The sequence below is a fragment of the Labrus bergylta genome, chromosome 8, assembly GCF_963930695.1.
Source record: "Labrus bergylta chromosome 8, fLabBer1.1, whole genome shotgun sequence".
In the NCBI taxonomy this organism is placed as follows: Eukaryota; Metazoa; Chordata; class Actinopteri; order Labriformes; family Labridae; genus Labrus; species Labrus bergylta.
In genome coordinates this window covers 7,727,805-7,742,350 of record NC_089202.1, presented here as the reverse complement: position 1 = coordinate 7,742,350, position 14,546 = coordinate 7,727,805, and the positions used below count along the sequence as shown (strand labels likewise).

At 38.9% G+C, this 14,546-nt stretch overlaps 1 protein-coding gene across 1 annotated transcript; it reads right to left on the bottom strand.

Moving 5' to 3' along the window:
* Window positions 1-227: 227 nt before the first annotated feature.
* On the bottom strand, window positions 228-13,909 carry mboat1 (membrane bound O-acyltransferase domain containing 1). The gene is made up of 13 exons (XM_020634585.3): window positions 13,653-13,909; window positions 12,794-12,939; window positions 12,322-12,399; window positions 9,676-9,771; window positions 7,381-7,436; window positions 7,085-7,139; window positions 5,517-5,709; window positions 4,817-5,009; window positions 4,586-4,689; window positions 4,377-4,441; window positions 4,158-4,290; window positions 3,792-3,943; window positions 228-3,195 (listed from the first exon to the last, which is right to left on the bottom strand). The coding sequence occupies exons 1-13, from the start codon at window positions 13,731-13,733 to the stop codon at window positions 3,012-3,014; spliced, it is 1,536 nt and encodes a 511-aa protein (XP_020490241.2). The 5' UTR covers window positions 13,734-13,909; the 3' UTR covers window positions 228-3,011.
* Window positions 13,910-14,546: the final 637 nt, after the last annotated feature.

Here is a 14,546-nt window from a genome sequence, read left to right as displayed (position 1 = left end):
AGAGGCAGTCACTTTGAGATTATCATCAGAGATTAAACATCTTGGGACGGGAGTCGCCCAGAGAGAGTTTGTGAAACTGAGAGAGAGTTAAGTGTAACACAAAAACACAGGAAACAATTCACTGGCATGTGTTGGTCTAAATAAAAGTTTATACTTTCTCATTATTATTATTCCTTATATTACAAAAAAAGTGATAATAAAAACCAACATTTGAAAAAATCAAAATGTATTTCACAAAAGCTTTATTTGTCACTCAAATGGTTTTGTATGACACATTCATTCCTCCAAAAAAAAACAAGTTAAATTGAGCAATAACATGACATGCATACACACACAGTCTGTACTTTTTATAACACATATAGCTGCAAAGAAAAAACATGCACAGAGTATCAGTTTTAAGTTATTCAACGAGCTGCTCAATCTGACATTTGACTTAATATGAGCCTTTCATCACTTATTCTCCTGCACCAAACACACAAAATGCAGACAGACAGAAACATATTGTTTAGAACAACAAACTCACAGGTGACGGCAAGTTTCATTTAAGTTCTTAGTATAACAATCAGCGTTAAGCGCTTTTTCTGACATCTAAATGTTTTATAACTGCCAGTTGAGTTTCCTCTTGCAAAGAAATGAGTCTACAGGTCCCCAGAGCCCTCATTACTGATGCTTCATTAACTGTAAGAGAGGTCCTTACTTACTTCAGTTAAATATCAAAATCTTCAACATCATGTAAACCCCTTGTCTGTGAACTGGAGCCCTGTTACTACAAAGCTAAAATAGTATAGAAAAATAAAAACGTGTTATTGGCATTCAATTTTTTTCTCCTTGTATACACATGCAGTACTGTATGGTTTTTAGAATTAGTCGATGTATAAAATGGGCCAGGGCAATCAAACCCAAAATACATCCTGTTGTGAAAAAGTTATTAAATTCTTAAGCAGCTATTTCAATTCATTTAGTTTTAGAATGAAATAAACATCCTGGAAAGAAATTGCATTTACCTTGGACAAGCCACATAATGATGAAGAAGTCATTATTTTATTCACCAGTCATTGTTATAGAACCAAAAACATTTTCTAGTGTTGGAAAGTATTAAGCATTGTTAGCAAACCTTATTAAAACCAAATTGCAGATAAAGCTAAAAGCCTTAAGGAGATCTCATTAACGACTACTCTACTGTGCCCCGTTTCAAACTATTAACGCTCCAAATCCTTTGAGTGATTCATTCTTGATAAGAGAAAAACATTTTCATTTTAAAATAGAATTGATCTTTTTGTGTTCATCGTGCATCGCTCATCCCTAACTGTATAGCATCCCCCTCTGATTCAACATCTTTGATTGTGCAAAAGTGAAAGCTATTACAGAGAAGTTCTGAAATTGTAATAAGAGTGTAAAAATAGACTTTCTGTTTGTGGTTGGTTATGAGGTTGAAGAGGGATTTTCTGCAGTGTTGCAGGTTCAGTCAGTCCCAACTTGCCTACCTTCATAACTAAATTCAGCAGAGTTCAGACAGTACAGACAACCAGCAGATGTCTCTGTTACATCAACCTGCAGCTACTGTCAAGCTGGTAAATCAGGACTTTTCACGTGTGCTTTCCTAAGAAGGACCACAGAAAGAACACAGCACCGTGCTCCCAAAGAGAGGAAACACATTTGATAAATTCCTATATTTTTAATCATATTTCCCAGTGTTTGAGTGTGCGGCGGTCTCCTCCCAAAAAGAGCAACTCCAGTTTCATTGCAGTTTTTGTTCAGTGACCTTACACCATGATAACAGGTATCCAGCACCGTTCTCATGGTAAGTATTAATACATTAAAACTAAGTCAGCATTAAATCAGCTCACGCTTCTGCACTGTGAGAAGTGGAACGACTACAGTCATTAAATTATCAACAAGCATCAAGTCTTAGCATCAATGTGTGCTCATACCGCACCATTTCATCACTTCTTACCTTTGTAATATAGAAAAAGAAAAAGCCAAAGCTTGTAATATTTTACTGTTAATTATTTTTTTAAGTGTCTTGGCCTTTTCTTTATATCAACGTGGTGTAGCTAAAGTTATGGATAATAAATAGACAGTTAAATAAAGCGTTAACTCGTTCTACAAAACAGTAGAGCCTCCTCACCTGGAGGAGAAGCTATTCTGCATTACACCGGAGAGTTTGAGAGCTGCATGGTCTACGTGATATGTCAAAGTGACTTTCAAAATGGTCGGAACAAACTCATAATTGTATAAAATGTCGAGAAGCTCCTCAGTTTTTATGACACAGTCCACCCACACTCAGTGTCAGTGACATAAGATAGTGGGCCTTAAGACGGGGTAAACCATCACCCTCACACACATCATATGAACCCGGGCTCTCTCTCCTCTTGGCCCGCTCTTTTGTTATGGCCACACAAGAGCTGCCTTTGTATGCCATCATACTGTGACCAAGTACAAGCGTGCCTAAGAGAGAGAGAGAGAGTATGTGCATATTTGTTTCCCCAGTGTCTTTCAGTTCATGCATGAGTTTGTGTGAGCCCGTGTGTGTCCTGGTATTTGTGCCGCTGTTCATGAGCTCCCCCGCTCTCCCACTGTGCTGGCAAAGACCCGGCCAGTTGGTAAAACGGCGCAGATAAAGGACAAGAAAGAAAGTGAGCCTCCTTTTTCTCTCTTCACACTGTTGCATTGTTGTTGGAGCAGGCAGGCAGGCTGGTGGTGGGATGGGTGGGGAGGGAGGGAGGGAGGGAGGGAGCGGGAAAGTTGAGAGAGGCCAACGTCCTGACGGTGGTTCCAAAGATGTGCCTGCTTGTTGAGCTTATGTTTGATGTAATGTCTTAATCCTATAGTCAGCAGCAAAGGTTCATATCCTGAATCCTACTCTAAGTTCTTTTTCTCCTAACTTCACACTTTAAATGGTCCCGACAAAATAAATAACAGAATATTTTCCTGTTTTCAGTTGGCAGAATGCTCTTACAGGATCAACACCGTGGACTCAGAGTCAGCAGCAGAACGTGGAATGGAGATTCTTAGTCTACTTTGTTGTTGTTGATGGAGTGAACAGGCTGGCATTCGGCTGGGCATGAAGACGAGAGGGAGGAGGAGGAGGAGGAAGAACGTGTTTTGGTGGTAGAGAGTTCCTCGGGTTTGTGTTTCCCATGCAGGGCGATTGCAGCCAGAATGCTGATGATGTGCACGTGGAAGTACATAGACCTGAAAAACAGGGGAGGTAGCTTTGTCATTAATGTGCTCTAAGTGAATGTGTTATCCAGTAGCAAAATATGCAATGACAAAGTAGAGCAGGGCCAAAAACATATTTTGTCAAAATCTATAAATTGGAAAACTACTAAGTTCTACACATGGAAGGAATTCTTGGCTCCTTTGCTCTTTTTGAACTGAATACATTTCGTGAGCCAGAAAGGGGGAACTGTTCGCAAAGTAGCTTTTATTTTAAAATGTGGTAATGGTACTAAAAGAATGCAAATTCAATGTTACTTTTTATCAGTCACACTAGAAATAAGATAGAAAACTCAAGAAGTAGTGATCCTCTGTTTGTTGCGAATAAAATGGTTTAGAAGACCTGAATAAAACCATCTGTCCATCCAAGGATGTAGAATATAGTTTACTTGTGCAGGAGAGGAGGAGCATGTTCAAAACTTTCTGTCACTACAGATGTTTATTCAATAAAAATAAGTGACCTTCAGACGTGTAAATGATGACATTAACAGTATATGAGGTGGATGTCCACTTGAATGCTGCAAGTAATGTGTTTACAATGAAGAGGAAGGCTCATTATGACAGTTACATACCGGTAATATACCAAAGTCGGCTCGATTGCAAGGAGCAGAAAAGGCATGACCGTGTAGCAGATGGCCAGCTGGGTGGCTGCCCAAGTTAGGACATCGTAACCCAGCTTCAAGCCTCTGAAGCCCAGGAAGTAATGGCGAACAGACTTCCTGACCTGGTCAGAAGAGAAAGACAAACCGAGGGGTGGATCAGAGGAAACGATTTAACACATACAGAAACAGCAAATTTAAGCTAGACTGCTACAAAGGTAATTAGCAAATAAACAAATTTGCAGTTCTAATAAAAAGTTGTCGATAAAAATTTTAAGATACAATTGAACCACAATTAAAAGTATTTGTTTAAACTTTCAGGGGGGGTAGAGCACTCACAGTTCGTGCTGCCATTGTGATGGGGATGGCAGTGAGAAAGGTGAAATAGTACCCTGGATAAACACCGTGCCACAGGGCGGACAGTAAGAAGGTTAGTGCCAGCCTGTGCTTCGGGGCTCTGTCATAACACACCCTGAGGAGAGAAGTGGAATCAAACATATTAAAATGTTGTCCAACTGTGAGTGCTTGCGGTCTGCAGTTCAAAATTGAAGCACCCACGTTTTGAGCCAAACTCCTGTCCGAATGTTCCAGTTGTCTATAAAGGTCTTGAAGCTGGTTGCGGTCTGAAAACAGTTACGAACAAATCAGTGTTTGTGCTAAAATCTTTTTTCATTGTCATCCTTTGTATAACATGATTTAGCATATCAAATAAATGGAGTATAGAGACCCTATGTTGTGTTTTTAATCACGTGAAATATTTATAGTACCTCAATCCCCAAGATGTTGACGTTGCATATGAGGTTCCAAGATGGCTTTCCATTTACATCCATTCCCAAGAAACCATAACCTGCAGCGTTGTTCACCGCATCAGCTGACAAGCCACAGGGAAAAATCACATGACTTCCATGGCAATAACAATGCTGCTTATGTGTTCAGTCATAGCTGACAATTAGCTAATTACACTGACACACACACACACACACACACACACTTCTCACCCAGCGTCCAGGCGAAGTAGAATTTGGGCCTTGCTGCTTGTATGGAGAAGAAGGCGTAGGTAAGTCTGGTGAGGAAGGGGGCGTGGTTTACAAAATCGGGGTCAACGTTGTAAGCTATAGGCAAGGCCCGAGTCAGAGTGAGGAAGGAGAGCATGCAGCCACTGCAAACTAGCAATTTCTGACAGACAGCGAGCTGCAGAGAGAACAGATGGTCGATGAGCAGAGTCACACTAGACATGTTGACCAATGGGCTGTCCAAGTCAAGTCAACAACCAACACAGCAGCTGACTAGACTTCAAAAACAGATGCAAGTAATGTAACAATCCCCGGCTCAGCAAAAGGACGCTGTAGGTGAGGGATCATTTAAGTCTATTCCGTTCATTAAGGATATTCAATGCATTCAAGCTATTTTACAAGTAGTCTGTTTTTTTGGTGGAATGGTTTGTCACCAAAATACATTTCTCACAGAAACTATGAAACCTCAATATTGTTTATTTTGCTCAACTCGACTGAGCCTATTGAAGATAGCATAGAGAATTTAAAATTCTAGCGCTAACCTTTTCTTTCAATACACAAAACGAAAGCACATAAATCACCTGATATATCAAAAGCGGTCTAGAAGACAGACATTTTCGAAACCTTTGGAAGAGAAGTTCCAGGTTATCCTGTGACATTAAGTCCATCAAGTTCTTTGACTTACCAGAGGCGAAGGGTCCGGTATTTTATCAAAGCCATTTTGCCCATTACAAGTCTCAGAGTGCCGCCTGAGCCTTCTGCTGATGTGTCTGCCCTCTATGAAGTCGATGTAGTCGCTATAATCATTGCAGGGTCCCACCAAAACACTCAGGAAGTTAAGATTGTAACTCAGGTACTCGATGAAAGAAGGCCTCACACTGCAGAGAATCAAAATATGATAACAGTGTTCATTTCATGTGCATAGCAACAATGTGTGTTTATGTCTTTTAATTTGAGGGCAAATAGAATAGCATGCCATTTATTTCATTAGATCTGTTTTATTGTTTGAATAAAAATGACTTTTCAACATTTAACTTTAGGATAATCCAAACTCTAAAAATGACTGCAAGAGTTGGATTAAACAAGTTTTATACTGTTATAAGCAACAAGTATGTGGAGTTCAGAACTAATTATAAACTGAACACAGTGCTTAGGTACTAAAAATTAGAGATGGACTGATATGGGATTTTAAGACCTGCAACAACATAAAGGGAAATAATTAGTTGATAACGGATATCTGATTTAAAAAAATCATGTTTCTATGTCATTTGAGCACTGATGCAAAGGTATTTAGAAGAACACTATCTTACATTTTTAACCAATCTGGGTGCAGACCAACACCTTCACTGCTCTGCTAAATGTGCAGCAGTGATAAGAGAATGTGATGAAAAGCAATTTCAAATTTCTTCAAGCAATTTACTCCTGCAATCATTGTTCTGATTTTTTTTGTTTTTAATCAAATGGGCACAAACTAGAAACTATGTTGGCCAGTTTGGATATAGTTTTGATCAGCCAATATTGACTCGTCATGTCTGCTACACAAATAGATCAGTTAGGCTAAACAGGAGATCACAAGGAAATGTACCGTCTCAACTTAACCTACAATCATGAGACAATCACCAAATGTAATGTTTCTGCAGGGTTATCACACAAGAGCAAACAAACATCACATGATGTTTTAAAAAAACATTTTTAAATATATTTCAAGATAGCGTGCATGGTTTACTGATAAATGTGGTTTTGTAGATGCACATGCATACAAATGAAAAGTGTTCCATGCAAAATAATGTGTCGTTTCCAATTTCCAAGCATGCATTTGCTACATGAATAAGCTTTTCACCATGATTTCATCGCCTTCTGAATGTCCTTTGTGTCTAAAGGAAAGGAGACAGTTGTTTATTTTTCCGTAAGGGTGTCGATTAAGATGCAACCCTCAGTGCACACAAACCTACACATATACAGTACACATATACAGTACACATATACAGTACACATATACAGTACACATATACAGTACACATATACAGTACACATCACTGACAGAGGTTAGATTCATATTAACACGTACTCGTTCATTGTAGAGTATGTGCACCTTCAAGGTCAAATCAGAAAAAACTCAATAGGGGGAAAAAATACCATCAGACACCTCCATCAAATCGAAGAGTTCAGGGCTCTTGCTTGTCTACAAAAAAGTCTATCCCCGAACTCTTCACATTATAAAAACATAAGTTTGTGAACTGAAGCTAAACTTACCTTATAGACAGAAGCCTCTGCTCCGGGGTCAGCTCTTCAGGTTTCTTACACAAACCTGAAAAATCAAAAGGGTGAAGATGTCAGTCAGTAGTTTGCAAAGTCTGTTTTTACTTATTTTCTAACTAATCTAACTAATGTTATGATGGCTGAATTCCATTTATCTGCTTCAGACAGTCATTGCTGATGTAACAAGAGCATATGTGAGAGCATGCATCTTACTACATACTTTTAGTTTAACGTATCTGTATGCATTTAGGTGTGTCTATATGTATTTGTGTGCATCCTCTCTGCTTTACCATCATGGAGCTGGAAAGCCAGTGATGTGATCTTCTGGGTTACTATCATCAGAGGTCTGAGCAGAAAACACAGAAGAAGAAGAAGAACTTCTGTTTCAATTCAATCGCCACAGAAAATGCAGATATATCTCATACATGCAATGAACCAAACATACAGTCAGGTTGTGAGTAGTGATGATCATATAGAAATCAAATTAATCTGATGTTTTAGCCTCACAAAGACAGCCTGATATCAGTAAGCAATTTTTGACAAAGTCTCTAGTATAGTATGAATCATGCTTTGAAATGCTCTACAAGTCTGAATTATGGAAAAAAAACAAAAAAAAAACAGTAACCAGCATGTTCATCTTATCCTACTTTTACCCTATACTCAGGATGTTTTAGTAAAAGACAGCCCCCTTTTTTTAGTAATTTATGATATGACTGAGTTAAAACAAAGCACGTCCCAACTTAGCAAATGCCCACTGTGCTTCTGTCTGAGGGGGCTGAATTGATTTTCTCCCATGAATCACTTCTTTCTTTTCCAGCAGTGCCATGTGAGGTCACTTATTAATCCAATGCTGTTCATAAAATTAAGAAAGTTTCACTCAATCATTGTCTCGTTGAAGACCAGTATAGCCAGATCTTCATCTTTTATAACTCACAATAATAAAAGAAGAAATACCACTCCACACCACACCTATTATAGCTTTTCAAAGTGCTTGTTAGCTGGCCGATGTAGAGCAGGTCAGGTACAGTATGTCTAGATGGACTAGTTTTACACCATCTCTACTAGTTTCATTCACAGATACAGAGACCTCTCTGTCACAAGAATGTGAGTGTGTGTGCAAAAAGACACACATAAGCTACATCCCTCTCTCTCTCTCTCTCTCTCTCTCTCTGTCCCAGACACACTCTCTCACACTGGTTCCTGTGTGAGAGTGGGCTGCATTGTGTGCACAGCATGGAAATCCGAGGCAGAGAGGTGCTGGCCGAGCGGCTGGCAGTGCCAGCTCAATGAGAGTTGGCAGTTGGCTGTAGAGAAACATTTTCATGGTGCCAGCCTGTGTGTGCAACACTGCACTACTGCAGCCTACAGACTCGGCTTTTCCATGTACACTTTAACATTGGTACTGTCTGTACTCGGGATTTGAAATCCAGTCCAATTTCACTTCATCTGTAATTCTGCCAATTTCACAACAGATCGACTTATGGAAATCCCTGCTGACATACGGGAGAACAGCATGCAAACTGTAGAGAGAAGCTCAGTATTAAATGTTTTTGGCATCCTCCAGCAGGGGAAGCAAAACAACATGTCAAGTTAAAAAAAGGAACTACATAATAATACAAAAGATTATAACTCAAATACAGTAATAGCTTTGGGCTAGCAAAAATAAAAGGACACTGAATCAAAGACGCCATGGAGCATTTCTGTTGCTTTTGGTTCCCTGACTAAAATCTTATTTAAGTAGTTTATGCGTCTAATCTGAACATTTAAAGAAGTGGGTTTATAATTCAATATAACAGCCTGCCCAGAGCTGACTCACAGTGCTGGCCGATCATCACCAAAGTCATGCGACGTGCAAGTGAGGCTGCCAGCAAATTCATCCACATCAGAACTGGGCAAAAGAGTTGTTGAATATAAGAGCCAACAAGGTCAAATGTCGTCTTACACAGAACAACAACAACACACACACAAACACAGAAAAAAAGAAAAGTTACTTGCTTTATTCACAGCAAAACCCTAAGACCTCAGGAATTACTCCAACAACATGCTTCAGTCTGGAGATTCTTAAGTTTGGGCCACTGTACACAAAATTAGAATCAACAACTCATCAATGTGAAGTAGCTACGGATTCACTGGAATTTAAAAAAAAAAAAAAATTGGTTGATGAAATCTTTCATTTATAAATAAAAGATGTACAATGAACGAAAGCCGAGTCAATGCTGCTTTGATTGTTATATCACAATCCCCTCCTGCTTCCAAAGGTCCTTGCTTTCCAGTTTGAGAGTGTGTAAACATACTGAAGAGAAAACTACCAACTCTGTTTGAAGTCAATTTAAAACAACCAAAATCACAGTTTAGAAGATGAAGCAAGTACCTCGACTGATTCTACCTTTCCGGCTAATTTAAACACAATGTAACAAACCCACCTGTTGACTGATCATCAGTGGTGATGTATTTACACAAGGCTGGATGATAACATATGAATGGCTCTTACACTGAGGATGACGAATGTGCCGCCAACCAAAAGGGTGTGGGGCAAAGACAGGAAATGAGGGGAGAGACGAGAGTGGATATGTTTTTCATCCTACCCAGAGAAGTCAGTGGACAGGATCCCATAGTTAAAGATGAAGACTCTGCTCACTTGGCATGCTGTCAAGTAGCCCATAGCTGTCACCATGGTATACCTGCATGTGAAGGGGGGAACAGTGAATCAATGAATATATCCTCCTTATGTAATACCAACTGTAAATACAACAATGCAGGACTGTCAAATATAGACGCTTCTTTGAGCATATTTACCATGATCTGTCTTTGATTATGTGTTTTAAAAGTGATTTTGACCTTTCGATACTTTTTTATTATCTTAGATGTTTATATGACATGAACGCTAGAACAATTCAACGTATGGCTCTGTTGCGTTGAAATGGTACTATTCTTTCTGCATTACCATTTCTTGACACACAGTTCAGCTCAGATGCTCAGTTCATGGACGTTCAGTGTAGGTGATCAAACTTTTTTTTTTTTGCTGTGGCTTAGTGGTAGTCAGTAGTCTCTAAAACAGGAATGTTTGGGGTTCGACCCCCAGTTCCTGCAGTAACATGTCGAAGTGTCCTTGGGCAAGACCCTGAGCCCCAAATTGGTTAAGGTTAAGGTTTCTTTATTAGTACCGAGAAAGGTCAACTTTTTGTGCAGAGAGGTGATTCAGCGTTACAATACATACATACACATAATGATACACATAATGACATACACAATAAATGTTAAAAAGACCAGACAACATTAAAACAAACTTGGTGGCAGCAGAGTTGTATTTGGTTTGGAGCCAACTGTCTGTTGTGAAAGAAGGTTTTCTAAGAATGAAATGTATATGTCTGACATTTAAGAGTCAAGGTGATGTCTTCTTCCTTGCCTTATAGAGATGTACCAAAGTAGCCAAGAATTTGTAGGATGTACCTTCTCGCAGAATATAAGCAAGTCTGAAACTTTGTCAGTACTTTGTCGGTTCGTGATTGTTAACAAATTGTGTTCTGTTACAACTGTCTGACCTCGGCCGATTAAACTGCGTTATAATCCACAGTCTGTTTCACGATTTCATCATTGAATTTATACAGCAGCAACAACCCCGACCCAACACATGGTTAAAGTGCATCATCTTGTGCTAGCTTTGTTAAGCAGTGATATAGTATTGCGGCTGCATCTGTGAATGTGTGTGAATAACATTAGTTAATACTGATGGCTACTTTACATCGCAACCTCTGCCGTCTGTGTGTGTACGTGGTGTCAATGGATGAATGTGACCTGCGGAGTAAAAAAGTGTCTTGAGTAGTCAACAGACTCGAAGAGTGCTACACAAGCTCATGTCCATTTACCATTTTGCATTAACATTCAAATATAAAACTAGATATGCTACGCTTATATATTTCCTTAAAAATGTGAATTTATCATGTACTGCTAAACTTGTTGATTTGTCAGGGTCACGGAATCTGTTACATAAATAATCTGGTTTCTTTTTTAACCAATGTGTGGCTTTAAAATAAAAAAAAATGAACATGTAATTAGATTGGATTTAGAACATGGGTTGAAAAATACTCAAAGAAATAGGCTGTATCCTGATTTGGAAAATAGCTACTGCTTAGTAGCATATGAATGCAGATCGCACATTAACTTCCAATGAAATTGAATTATGAAACTGTTAAACTTAAGGATCACCACAACAAATTCCTGAAAGTATTCACATCATAACAAAGCAGAGTGACATTTTTCTATTGGTTCACCAGATTGTCCTGAGGTGGCTTTTTTCTTTTAAATAACCTTGTTTAACCCTGTGCCATCAAGAGGTGTATGTAATGTGGTATGCAAGTTATCAACGTAATTGACACTGTAACTGTGTTTAGCTTCCACTTGCACAAAATATACCTACAGGCTAATTCCTTCACATGTGAATACCAGAGCAACCTAACCAAACCTTGTTTTCATTCCTCCATTCATGAAAATTGAAAACACCCTCGAGACAAGACACATACTGAATGTTGAGATGTACTCAAAGAGCTACACAAGTGCACATGACTGAGAAAAGGCGAATAAAAATGCACAAAAAAAACATAACCATGTTGTCTGCATTAGATCTAGCCGACTGGTCCGGCTGCCTTTCACCTGACGTGTTCATGTCAACAAAAGTTAATCAGTTCAGACCACGTTACAGGAAGATAGTGGGGCAGGGAGCACTGCACTGCAGTCACAGTTGGAATGTGTGGGTGGGAGTAAGTGAATGGCTAAACTCAAAAGGAAACTATAAATCTTCCAAAAACTACTTTACTAATACAAATTAACGACATACATATCAGTGACTTTATCTAGATTATGTCCCTTCAACAACCACATGTCTATGTTGCACATAGTTTCAGGGTTGATCTTGTGTGGCAAGTTTGACTTGAAGACAACAGTTACCAGTATTGCACAATAGCACCTGGAAATGAGATGCTGCTGTTGTCACAGTTCTGTCATCTATCTGTCAGCATGACTCAAACAGTCACGTCTGGTCTTGGCTGGTCTACAAATAAGGTTTCTGCAAGGTTATTAATAATGGAATACAACAACATTTTGTCCATCTGAAACAACCCAGCCATTCAGACAGACAATTACAAAGGACAGAAGCGTAAACTTAGAGTTGGTTAAATTTTTTTCTTACACTGACATTGCCAAAAATTCCAACACACTGTTCTTATTCTTCTTACCTGTGTACATTGTTGATGTCAGCTTGAATGATAATCAAGTAGCTTGCAACCACCACTGTCAGGATGTGAGCCGAGTACCTGCACATAAGGATAGATGCTATCAGAACGTGTGCATCTTTGTAATTATTGAAATAACACACTGCTAATTATTTAAATTGTAAGTTGGCTGTATGTCTGTGATAGGATGCATTTAGGGGTCATTGTAGCCTTGACATGTTCCCCCTTAAACTTGTTATTTGTGGATCAAATGCCAACACAACATAACTGGAGTATATCTTTATTCTGTCTTTGCCAACACTGTCATACTTTCTCTATAAGCCTGTGGTGCTGCTGACATTTAGCCCTTTTGTTTTGAATGAAAAGTAGAGAAAATCCAAGTGAAGAGAGAAGAAAAAAGGAGAAGAGCAGCATCAAACTGTGAACAGTGAGATTAAGAATGTGTGAGCCTGCCGCTGACAGATTCATGCAGTACCATCCAAAGCAGAAGATGAGAAAGGCAATGCCGAGGAGAGTGGCCACAGCGTGCCGGACCAGGGGATTGGCATGGCCGGGACTGAGGTAGAGACGAAACCAGAAGGCAGCAATCAGGGCAAACAGCTGGCATGCCAAAAAATTCACCTGTTTGGGATAGAGTGATAGAGTGGAGTTAAGACGGGCATTTACAAAACGTTACCACTAAATATTTCCTTCAACTTTTTGTTGACATGGTCAGAACAGTGATCATTTTCAATGTATTTTAAAAGGGGTAGTGGGTGGTGGTGGTGTAGGCCCTACTGGAGTGCATTATTTTGAAATCTGTTCCTAATATTTTGCTGTCTGCATTAACACACAAGTGTGGAGTATAATATTAGGATCACTTTGATAGCATATGAGATGAGATGAGATATCTTTATTGTCACTGTACAAGTACAACGAAATATTGTTGGAGCAAGCCTGTAGATGCCTAATATCAGAAAACATACAAATATACAAATACTAAAGCCAAATATTCAAATAAGAAATACAATTAAATAATACGATATAGTATACAATATACAATTAATTTGCAGGTGACAGGTATAGAATAAATAGTTGTGCAGGATTCAAGTACAAGTAAAATAACTGGCTGTGGCTAATTTAATATAACTCTGAAAAGTCTTTAGTTTTGATGCCATTTCGGAGTGGTGTGCTAAAAAAGCATTTTATTGAAATAACAACTGCATGATATCAATGTGAAAGTAGAGACAGAGACACAGATCATCATGATACACAGCACTCATTTCAGGAGAGCATAAGTTGAGCAATACTGACTTTGAAGAATTACTGTCGGCTAGTGTTTGATTGGCTCGTACCTGATCAAGAGGAAACCTCAGGAATTCACTGACAGGCAGGAGCCATCTGGATCCAGTGGTAGTAAACGTGGTGTCGCCCATCCTAACTTTTCTGTACCGACGCCTCGGTGTTTCCGCTTCTCTTTCTCCTTTCCGTTTTTAATCAAATGTCTCTCTATTTCACATGACTTTATTACATTGTTGTGTGAAGTGAATCCGCGACTTGTCAAACCAGTCTAAAGTGTGACAGTCCAAGTATTAAACTACTCCCCCCTCGACTGTAGGCAACTACCTCCTCCTCCTCCTCCTCCTCCTCCTCCTCCTCCTCCTCAGTCAAGTCACACAGAGACAGATAGAAGATGAAAAGCTTCTCCGGTCAACGCTGCCAAAATAAAAGCCTCACCGGGGAAAGTTCAAAATGAAGTTAAAAAACATTTTTCTACTAAAACGACAAAATAAATTAAACCAGGAAAAATGATGCATTATCGTCGTGTTTCCCCCAATTGTATCCTACTTATAGAGCTGCCACTATAAAGAGTAATTTTTCAATATTTATTATGCAAATGTTGATTTTGTGAATAGCTACATATAGGCTAACTCATTTTGATATAGAAGTAGATTTAGCTATTGTAAGGCATTGTATTAGCCTATGGGGAAAAAAGTTACTGAGCTATTACCCTTTACTTCCGGTTTTAAATATGAGTTTACAAAATGGGACGATAAAAAATGTCTTTAAAGGACAACTAGTGAAAACAAATATTATAATGAATACTGATCAAGACAGTGTAAACAGAGAGTGTTTGAATAGGTGATTGAAGGCATCACTTTGTAAAGATCTGGAGATGATTGGCACTGTCATCCTGATTCAATACAATCCACTTTATTTAGGCTATATCCCCAAAGAAAGCAGTCTAT

Bases quoted from the DNA above. Each gene is read 5' to 3' on its own strand.
- mboat1 (XM_020634585.3), bottom strand. From the start codon at position 13,733: ATGGGCGACACCACGTTTACTACCACTGGATCCAGATGGCTCCTGCCT. The intron at 5,710-7,084 runs GTAAGTTTAGCT...GATTCTCTGCAG, and splicing joins CAGAGGCTTCTGTCTATAAG to TGTGAGGCCTTCTTTCATCG. The intron at 5,010-5,516 runs GTAAGTCAAAGA...TTCTCTCTGCAG, and splicing joins TACCGGACCCTTCGCCTCTG to CTCGCTGTCTGTCAGAAATT.